Source organism: Ctenopharyngodon idella, chromosome 3 (genome assembly GCF_019924925.1).
Source record: "Ctenopharyngodon idella isolate HZGC_01 chromosome 3, HZGC01, whole genome shotgun sequence".
Lineage (NCBI taxonomy): Eukaryota > Metazoa > Chordata > Actinopteri > Cypriniformes > Xenocyprididae > Ctenopharyngodon > Ctenopharyngodon idella.
In genome coordinates, this window is record NC_067222.1 from 22,257,784 (window position 1) to 22,268,972 (window position 11,189).

An 11,189-nucleotide genomic window follows, 5' to 3' on the forward strand; every position below is an offset into this window, starting at 1 on the left:
GAATCCGCTCTCTTTCTCTGTGAACCGCAACATAATAGTATCTTTTCAGGCCACACAGAGCAGCATGATGTTGAAATCGTTTTCATTTTTTTGTGTTTCATTTCACCTGTAATGATGCAACAGGAGAGTGAAGGTCTGTTGAATTGAATAGGGCACATTTTAGGAGGATGAGACAGGAGGAAGGAGACCTTTTATCAGACTACCTTTATTCCTTCACCCTTCTTACAGCAGGTGCCACAGACATTATCGGGACTTTCAGCCTCTGCCTGCCTGATTTTCTTTGATTCTCATCCACAATTGTTTTGAACTCCTTGTAAAGAATACAGAGCATAGATATGAATGTGACAATAAAAGATGAGTAAACCGGTGTCCTCTTGTGTCTGGGCTGTATTTGTGTGTGTTTGTGTTCGCTTGGGCACTTCTAGCTTCATCTGTCATATTTTATAAAACACATACTGTTAGATACAATAAAGCTGAACGAACTGAGAGGCAGTTTTGTCCATTAAACATTTAAATCACAGTATGACACTTAAATGCAGAAGACCACAATACAAAAATACAGATATTTTACAGTTTGTTGATGCTAAGGTCGAGGTATAAAATTGACAAATGCAGCTTATTTTTTTTTCAGTAATTGGGTCATTTACACCAGGATTTGTTGTAACTAATCTGTATCTCAGTAAGAGTCAAAGGTCCAAAAGGTCCCACAAATTTTCTCTATGATTTTGTGTATTGGTTTCAAAAACCTCTTAAAGATAATCTATTATAAACTATCATATTTATATTTTTTCATAGTTGAGTAAATATCGTAACATAATAGAGACTACACTGAAGACATTTATACTGAAGGATGAATAAGGGTATTTTTTAGAAATTAGGGAAAATTGTGACATTTTAAAAATAACATTTGTTAAATTTATTGCATTTTTTAAACACTCTTGAAGCACAAGATTATTAAATAATTGTTTTACTGTATAAATGTTGCTGAAAATCCTAGGTTCCCTACTCCTATTGTCTGACAAATAGCCATGGTCTCCCATATTAACCTGAAAAATTAGAATGTGTTGGCGTTAGAAAACTTATATAGGCTAATATTCTTCATAATAGTAATGACTTCTGAAAGTTTTGCGATTACTTGGAATGAAGACTTGAGCCTTAATCCAGGAATGAACGAGAATCTGTTTTCCCCCAGTTTAATCGTGGAGTAGAATTAATTATAAATATTTAAAGAGTTAATAGCCAATATTTTTTCACAGCATTATGCATTTTACTCAGTTAAAGTCATAATTAGCGACTGAAATAGAACTCCCTAACTTTCTTTATACTAAATGACAATGCTTTTGATGTACATATTGATATACACTTTAAAATGGTCTATATGTAAATAAATGGATGTAAAAGACGTAACTCACAACCGACGAAACTTTTTTTTTTTTTTTGTTGCTATTGATAATTAAAAATATAAATTAGATCATGTATAAATACTGTACAAATATTTAATGCTATAAATATATTTTAAATACGCTAATATATTGTTATTTGGCTGTAAATTCAAGTTATATTTAAGCATGTCTAAAGGCTTCATCATGGACAAATGATTGGTTGACGTTTGTGACGAAGGCATCACAGTTCTGACCAATCAGCGTTAGGCGGGTAAGTTTCAAAACACAAATGGCGACGGAGAGAGTGTGAGTATTATCTAACAAACTATAAGGAAAACTACATTTATTAGAACTTTGTTCTAGTGTTTTATACTTTTAAAGTACGCTGATGCTATAAGAATCAAGGGTTCTCCGGTGAAATGGTGTATGTGTGTGGTGAAAGTACAAAGCCCTGAAAATGTGTCTCCCTTACAAAATCACCATTTTAATTGTAGTTTTCAGTTCTTTTTGTTACAATGAAAGGTTGGCCACTACCGTCATTACCCTCTGATGCATATTTAATTCAAGTTTAACCATTCAGCGTTTGGTTATACATCCAAACCACCCGTTCTCATAACTGTGTAACTCTTATCTTTATGTTTGTGACAGCGTAAATTCAACATGGCTACGCCACTATTTGAAATACACTTGGGAAATTTCACAATGAATTAAATAATTTCCTTCATTATGTAAAACAATTGACATGCACGTGAGTGTGACAACCCTAAATGCATGTCGACTTCAGTTGATAGATTATTGTATATACAGGGATTGTTTTCGTTTTGTTTTAAAGTAGAGTGAAGTTTCCTTTGTGATTTACTAATTCATGCATATCAGAGGGTTAACCAAAATGACCGAAAGATACTAAAACCCTTAAATTTGCTCAGACTGATGTTTTACCATGGTAGTTTTTAAAGACAGAAAATATGAATAAATAAACACTGAATAATTGTCTCTGATTTCAGACTTCTGGAAAGGACTGACCCTTCCTTCTTGAAATCATGCAACACCACCGAACTGCAGGAAACAGGAGAGGGAGAAATTATGGCTCCTTATCTGATGGTAAATTTTGAGTTTTGTTATGTAAAACTGCAGTTTATAATGACAACTTTCTTTTAAAAACTCACTACTATGAAACAACAATATGGGATTTCCTTCAAATTACGTAATAAAATACAGATGTTTTAAAGTCAACATGAAATCAGTATAGACTGTTCTTGTTTTTTATGGAATATTGCAGTATTTATTATAAATGATTCATCCATGCACATCATTATTTTGTTAAATTCATGTGCACCGTTAATCTTTAATCAAAATAAATTCCTCTCCCTCTTGCAACAACATCTCTGATGAAGTGTTTACTGGCATGAGGGCGGGACAAACTGTCACTCACATGAGATCGACCAATAGCAAAACTGCCACCATCCAATCAATTCCAGATAGACAAGATCAAGTCCCTTCCTAAATTTCTCTTGTTCGAGAAGCCGCTTCACTCACACATACGTCACAATAGGGAACAAGGGACTGTCACATCTTGCGTTTCATGCTGACTTTAAGGCGTTTGTTTGTTTGTGTAGGACTGCAGGCGGAAACAGAAGCATATATTCAGGCAGCTGTGTGTGGTGGACGATATGATCAAGCTGCTGGCAGGTCTGGAGTCAGTGGATCAGCTGCTGAATGAGCCATGTCCCCAAAACCCAGGTAGCACATTATTGTGTATTGTACATGACTGTTCATTGCTGCTATGTTTGCAAAGCAGTGAAATGATGCCTTAAAGGATTAGTTCACTTCTGAATTTAAATTTCCTGATAATTTACTCACCCCCAGATCATCCAAGATGTTTATATCTTTCTTTCTTCAGTCGAAAAGAAATTAAGGTTTTTGAGGAAAACATTCCAGGATTTTTCTCCATATAGTTGAAAAATTGCAGCTTCAAAGGGCTCCACACGATCCCAGATGAGGAATAAGGGTCTTGTCTAGGGAAACGATCGTTCATTTTCTTAAAAAAAATAAATTAAAAAAAGTATATACTTTTTAACCACAAATGCTTATCTTGTACTGCTCTGCTATCCGCCATGCATGACGTAATCACATTGCAAAGCTCATGCATGACGTAGGTGAAAGTACAGATCCAGTGTATACAAAGCGAACATGCAAAGACTAAGCTAAACGCCCTTTACAAAAAAAAAGGTAACACAACGATGTCGGACGATTTTGAAGTTGGAGGAGAAAATTAGATGGAGTTTTTCTCCCTACCGCGGTACTTCCGCCTACATCACGCTTTCTAATGTGTTTACATAATGCGTGGCGGATTGCAGAGCAGTTCAAGATGAGCATTTGTGGTTTAAAAAGTATATAATTTTATTTATTTTTTTAGAAAATGATCGATAGTTTCTCTAGCTAAGACTCTTATTCCTCGGCTGGGATCATGTAGAGCCCTTTGAAGCTGCACTGAAACTGCAATTTGGACCTTCAACCTGTTATACCCCACTGAAGTCCACTATTTGGAGAAAAATCCTGGAATGTTTTCCTCAAAAATCTTAATTTCTTTTTGACTGAAGAAAGAAAGAAAGGCATGAACGTCTTGGATGACATGGGGGTGAGTAAATTATCAGGAAATTACAATTCTGAAGTGAACTAATCCTTTAATTTGGGCGCACAGGTAATGAAGCTCGTTCTGCATGGAAGGCTTTAAAAGCAGAATATCAGGAGAGAGTTCAGGAGGTGGAAGGGCTGATCAATACTTTCCAGGTCCGCATGGAAGAGCTTCAGGGTAAACGACAGAAACTGGAGACTCTACTGTCCACTCTGCAGATAAAGGTACTTTTCTTTTTTATCTCTCTGTCTTTCTTTTTTCAATACATAAAGAGAAATGGCTTTTTATCTACTTCAAGTCAAACTAATCTGGTTTGTGTTTTGGATTAATCTAATAAAAAAAAAAATTTTTTTTAGCTGTTGATTGTGTTGCCCTTAATCAACTCCAACAATGATAGAATGAGAGCACTTTTATGATGCCGTTTTATGCAGCTAAACATGGAGTTTCATACTTGCATTTTCATACAGTTGAATTGTACATGAAATCTTTTTCTCATTCAGAAGGAGGAGTGCAAAGAGAAGGAGAGAATCGCAGCTAAACAAAATCAGAGGGCTGAGGTAAGACTTCCACTCACTTCAAACTTCCTGGTTTGGCTAGTTAGCTTCAGTAATTTCAACTTTTCTGTGGGACAAACTGGTTGAATCAAATTGTTTAAATTCTCATTCATTTCTCTCACAAACAGAAACAAATCAGCTTTCAGTTAGAAGATTCCCTCCAGGCAGCCCAGAACGCCTTGAATGTGTGTGATTTGCATCTGTCTAAGCTTAAGGATGAGGTTGAAAAACAGCAGGCTCGAATAAGTGACTGGACACTATTAAGAGAAAGGTGAGTCTGTATATAAGAAAAGTTTGGGGTCTGTAAGATTTTTAATATTTGGCATTATTCAGCAAGGATGCATTAAATTTATCTAAAAGGACAAAGACATTTACTGGATACTGTTACGAAAGTTTTCTATTTCAAATAAATTATGTTCTTTTTAAATTCAGAATTCATCAAAGATTCTAAAGATTGTTAGATTTCTGTGACTGATTACACTGAATTTTTTTTTTTTTTCCCAAAACACTTTTGCTGCAAAGATCTTTCAACACAATAAACTCCCCTTTTTCTTTGTCTCTCAGCCTGCAAACCTTGGTCACAGCGACTCACAGAAATATGCAGTACAGGCTGCTCTCAGTCAGTCCCTCTGAGCTGTGCCTTGAGCTCTTGCCTCGTGCTGCCGAAAAATCATTAGAACCGCTGCGTGTCTCCATCACCATGACAACCAGTGACGAATTTCATCTTCAGGTACTGTGTCTCAGCATAATATTTCCCTAAAGTGATGCTGAGAGCTGTGATATGTAAAGTGAGTGATGAGTTTCCTGATTTCAAGAGAGAAGCATGCTTCTTATAATAAAACATGTACATGCTCCCATACGGAGTACTGAAGAATGTTGTTTTGCATTCTTGTTCTAGTTAATATAGCATCTTGTGTGTGTGTGTGTGTATATATAATATATATATATATATATATATATATATATATATATATATATTATTATGTATATGTGTGTGTAAGTTTCAATTCAAACTTTTCACTCACATTGTTATGATTATACTATAATTTGTAATGCTGTAATGTAGCGCTGTTATTTTTTTTGTTTTTTTTCTTTTTTGCTTTCTTTTCCTATGTACACTTCTAAAACTTAAAGAGTGTGGAAATGCTAAGACAATTTAGGGCTTTTATTCTGTATTTAATTATTGTAAAAAATTGATCAGTCAAGAAAGATGTTAGCAATTATTGTTACTGTTTTGAAATACTAATGAAAAATTTTAAAACTTTTGAATGGTAGTGTTTATATGATAATATGCAAATTATATGACTAAATCTTTTTGTTTTTAAAAAGTTAATATATTAAAAAGAGTTAATATTCCTTTAGAACTACATTTCTTTTAAGTTTTATCTGATTTTCATTTTGTTTCATTACATTTTTGTGAATGTACCTCTTTCCTGTCTGTAGGTGTTTCAGGGAACCGCTGGCCTGGTTGAGGAGGCGGTGAACGGTCCACTTAGGCAAATGAGTGCTGCCCTTGTGGAGGTGATGGAGAGGTACATAAGTCAAGGAGAGATGCTGTCTGAGATTCAGGCTCTTCACTCCAGGTGCATTTTCTTAAAGCATAATCATACATTCTTTGTAGAAGTGTTTCTTTAAAACTTATTTCTATATTTTGTAAAGGTCTGTTGATATTAGATGCTGATAAAGAAAAAGGTTTTAAAAAAAAAACCAATGACATCATACAACTCATCCTCAAAATGAAAATCTTTTTTCTGTAACCTGTGAAATGTTGTGACAGCTGCATAGTCTTTTCTTCATTCAGCATGTTTTGAGAATTTAGCTCAAAATGTCCCAATACTGACGAACAGGCACTATTTGATCCTCCGGGTCCCCATCGACTTAAACTGGGTGCTCTCCTGTACATTATTAAGTGCATCAAGGAAGACTGATGTAGAGGCAATTGTCATTAGATTTTGCGTCTTTGCCTCGAACAGACTTGCCTCGTGGCAGTTTTAATTTTGTTCTGGAGGCTGAACCCACGCTCTGCTGTCACACTGGAGTGCACTTGCCACCAACTGGACAAGGGTGAAAATTACAGTTACAAGTTACAATAGATCTCCCTCAGTGTAATCTGTCAAAATGATGGACGGCCTTCAGTTTTTTCTGTCACATCTAAAAAACATTGTCAATGATGGCAAACATTCAGTTAACGTGACCTTTGCTCAGATTTATTATTACAATAGCCTAATATATCATTAAAGTAACCAGCAAGAATTTCACCTTCTTTTATGGTTTTATTGAATCTCAGTTGCTGATGAATGTTTTAATTTAAGTTAACAACACTGGAACTCAGCATTACTACTTTACAGCAAAAAAGGGGAAACTTGCCTTACACTATGAATAATTTTACTCCCTGTATCTCATTTATAATTTTTCATGTTTCATCAGGTTTGCAATTGATTGGTGTCCTGCTGAAAAGCTTCTGATCTTTCTCAAGACTGCGACCACAGTATGTCACCTGAGGGTTGAGGAGGGTTACCCATCACATGGCCGAGCTACTCTCCTGTCTGTGAGAAAAGACGGCAATCTGTTTGATATCACCAATCTACAGGTAAGGGAGAGTGAAAAGGTTTGGTTTCAATTCACTGATCCATGTCATTTTTTAATAATTGTAATGCAAAGCATCAAGATATGCAAATATCCATGTCATTGCGTTTTGCTGCATAGTTGATCTTCTGTTTCTGCCATATTCAAACTTCATAAATTTTGTGCCAGGTTCTTAAAATTGTACTCTGTGTTGTTCATGTTGGCTTGATATGGTTTTGAAAAAACATTGTGTTTCAGTTTAATGACCACCTTGTAAACATTAAAATAAAATATAATTACATATTTTCCTTACACTTTGAATGCATTTGATTGTACACATCTTAATCTTATCATCAGAAAGGTTTTCAAGTGTGTTTTTTCAAGGTAAAAAGTTTTTTTTTTTTAACCTAAGCTATTTGGGGTCTTTTTGACCCCTAATGAGGTTTGCTGAAATTTAAAAAATGTTCCCTTAGTCCAAATGGCATGAGACTTAGTAATGCTGTCAACACTTTCTAGATCTACAAAAAATAGTTATACTCAGACCCTGCTTAGAAAATGGATAAAATTTATCCTCAAAATCAGAAACAACGCAGAACACGCATAGACAGAAATGAAGTGGCAAAACTTTAAAACATACATAATCCAAAATGATCGTGCACACACACCCACAAACAGAAATAAATTAGTGAGACTATAAATATTGCTCTGTTATAATTTGTCAAATAAAATCAGCCAAAATGCACAATCACCACAAAAATGAAGTGGTGACACCACCACGCCAAGAAGGAGAACAATGCACACACTCCGAGAGAGAGAGAGAGAGAGAGTGCTGAGATGAGAGATGAAAGGATGATACAATACAATTTAGCACAAACTTCAGTACAAAAAAACGCTAAACTTGGACAAAAAGTTATTTTTATTGTTATAATTATGATTTTATAATCTGTAGATATGAATCCAACTGGAAAAACTTATGAAAAGATGTCTTTCAATTAGTCAAATAGCAGTAGAAAATAGTAGAGCTCTGTAGCCGTCTACTGTTTAAAGTGATAATTTTTTACTTTTAAAACTATATTTTCCAACAGATGGCAAAACTCTTAACAATAAACCATGGCAAATTGTCCATGTTATCTCCATGAATTAAAATTGTGGGTCTTTTTTTAAAATTAATTTTACATAAATGGTTGTTATTTTGAAAAAAACCTATTTAAAAAATATTTATTTATTTATTTATTTATTTATATAAATTTAAAGCATTCCATAAATGTAGAGTAGAATGGCACAAATGTAGAGTAAAAACATTAATAAAGTAAGTAAAATTAAATAAAAAAACAAACAAACATTATTTTGTTACAAAATCACATTTTATTGTCTGGGGTCAACAGCCTCAGTGTACATCCCAAACGAATGGCTTACAAGGGTTAAATATCATGGATTATTAATTCATAGATATCATTAAACTTTTAGGGAGTCGCACCACATGACATTTTACAACCTGAACTAACCATGCTAACCAACTAACCAAACATTTTTTTTAAATTTATTATAGTTTTACTATGATATCAGGACAGTTGTATCACCCTGACATTTCTTTAAAAAATCAAAATAAATTGATACATCATCTGCTCGTCATAGAAGAGATCGGTGACCCAGCACTTTCTAAATGTGTCCCCCAAGACAAGTAATTGGTAAATCCTTTGTTATAAGAGGTCAAGATGTTACCAGCTCAGATCCTTGCAACATGTTTTTGTATGTCATTTCTGAGTTCAGTTTGTTCATTCAAAAGTGACTGTTTTCAGCCCCCAGAGCAGCATCCTGTCCTGACAGAGTGGCTTGAGTTTCTCTCCTCCAATCCGAACATCTGATGTCACAAGATTTGAGTCAGAGTCAGAAAGGAGTATCTCCATCACGTATGTCATGTACTGAGTCAGAGTCTATTACATAACGCATACACCACCTGCATTGTACACTTCTAGTTGTATTGTTGATAAATAAATGAATGTTTGTATTGTGTCTGTGTATGTGTATGTACATTGTGAGTCAGTGCTTTCAGTCTTTATCTAACCAACCCAGACTGTCATTATTATACATTATAATTATTATTTGCATTGCTCTTCACCCATATCAAAGGATTAGGCAAATCAGCATTTAAATTTGTGGCTCATTACATGTTTTCAAGTAGAAAAGAGCTCTGCATTGTTCAGTCAGTAATTACAGGAGGTCACATGACTCGCAGGAGTATAGTTTAAGTTTAAATGTCATGTTTCTGTAAATAAAATGAATTTAAAATGTATTACATGGCATCTAGTTTTCACTTCCCACTTTTTCTTTTCCACATCTACTCTTGTTTTTGAACACTAGAGGGCAGCACTTTCTGTAAGTAGCACCACATGCACATTCCATCCACTGTCGTCTGATATAACAGGTTAGGTAACAATTTAGACTCAAGTTTGTTCTTTGCTGCCTGGATTTTTTTTTTTTTTTTAACTACACAACAGAGTTGAATAGAATCATTTTTCAATTTTCAAGTGTCGTACATTTCCACCTCAGACATGAAAAGCTCCCATCACGTTGACTCCTGTCCTCCCCTGAGCTTGTTATGAAACAAGAGATCAAATTTTTTTCTTCTCAGGGTTATTCTGATATACTCTACTTGGCCCTTGGAGCATGACTCCACTTTCTGTACTAGTTATCCGCCCTCTGGCGCTGCACAACAGGAGCTGCTCTCATTGGCCAAGTAAGATGTGAGGTTTGTTTTGGATTTGGCCAATAGGGAGCTGTGAAACTGATTATGAGGGCACAATGACCCAGTTCTGGGTCCATGTGTATGGAGATCACTCCACATATTCTCTGCTCATTCTGGTGTCTGTAATGAGAAGGGGCCTGGTATCTGTGCTGTGCTTAGACAATTGTCTTTGTAGATCAGATTCCACATCTAAAGTAAGACAGGTCTTGGCAAATAATGACTTTGTCTGAGTTCTTCTTAATCACCTTGGCAATATATGTAAGATCTTATGCAATATATAGTATTTGTTTGCATAGCTAATTGAAACATACTTTCCCCCCATTCTTTCCAAATCACTTTGTCATATGTTAAAAATATTTGTTAAAATTAGTTCAAATTAGTGTACTAAGTTGATTTATAATAAATGAATGAGGTAGGTTTTTTTCCCCCGTTTTGTTGTATTTTAATTTTTTCACTAGTTGCTTATTATTTTCTGCTTACTTGTTTATTTACTGTTATTAAATATTTTAATAATATTTACTAATATAGTAATAACCATTTGCAAGAACTTTTAAATGCTTTAGGTATTTTGATTTCATTTGTTTGATAGGATTGCAGTATTACTAAATGGCCCATTAATTTTTATAAATTTCCAGCATTTAATATTTCCCATGTTCCTCCTTTATGTAATTGCCATTCGAACATCATAGTTTGTAATTTGTTTGTTTGTTTTTATAGAAGTCTTCATGAGCTCACTAAGGATGAATTAATTTAATAAAACAGTAAATTACAGTAAAACTAATATTGTGAAATATTATTAAAATAGCTGGTTTCTATTTTAATTTAATTTATTCATGTGATGGAAAAGCTGAATTTTCAGCATCATTCCTCCAGTCTTCAGTGTCACATGTTCCTTGAGAAATCATTTGGTGTTCAAGAAACTATTATATCACTGTTGAAAACAGCTGTGCTGCTTAATATTTTTGTGGAAACCATGATACTTTTTTTTTAGCATTCTTTAATGAATGGGTAGTTCAAAAGAACAGCATTTATATGAAATGGAAATCTTTTGCAACATTATAAATGTCTTTACTTTCACTTTTGATCAATTTAATGTGTCCTTGCTAAATAAAAGTATTAATTTATTTAAAAAAAAAAAAAAATCATACTGACCCTAAACTTTTGAAGAGTATTTTACTGATTTAATTACCTATTTTCAGAGGATTCTAGTCTCATTCAATGGCAGCACTTAGAAGACAGTAAATGAAGGCAATTTTTTTCTTTATTAGCTTCCACTAGAGGACACAGCCTTAACTTTACTATTAAGG

The 11,189-nt window shown here is 34.2% G+C and overlaps 1 protein-coding gene across 3 annotated transcripts; it reads left to right on the plus strand.

Moving 5' to 3' along the window:
• The first annotated feature begins 1,622 nt into the window (after positions 1-1,622).
• Positions 1,623-9,429, plus strand: si:dkey-225f5.4 (uncharacterized). 3 transcript variants are annotated; one of them, XM_051887922.1, is made up of 10 exons: positions 1,623-1,688; positions 2,387-2,483; positions 2,999-3,122; positions 4,084-4,241; positions 4,518-4,574; positions 4,700-4,842; positions 5,136-5,301; positions 6,015-6,154; positions 6,999-7,161; positions 8,936-9,429. In XM_051887922.1, exons 1-10 carry the CDS (start codon positions 1,672-1,674, stop codon positions 8,999-9,001), a joined length of 1,131 nt encoding a protein of 376 aa, XP_051743882.1. In that variant the 5' UTR covers positions 1,623-1,671; the 3' UTR covers positions 9,002-9,429. The 3 variants fall into 3 exon arrangements, with proteins under 3 accessions (XP_051743882.1, XP_051743885.1, XP_051743883.1); XM_051887925.1 differs by having other exon boundaries at positions 6,015-6,103; XM_051887923.1 differs by lacking the exon at positions 1,623-1,688 and adding an exon at positions 1,695-1,806.
• Positions 9,430-11,189: the final 1,760 nt, after the last annotated feature.

Bases quoted from the DNA above. Each gene is read 5' to 3' on its own strand.
- si:dkey-225f5.4 (XM_051887922.1), top strand. The intron at 2,484-2,998 runs GTAAATTTTGAG...TTGTTTGTGTAG, and splicing joins TTATGGCTCCTTATCTGATG to GACTGCAGGCGGAAACAGAA. The intron at 4,242-4,517 runs GTACTTTTCTTT...TTTCTCATTCAG, and splicing joins TGTCCACTCTGCAGATAAAG to AAGGAGGAGTGCAAAGAGAA.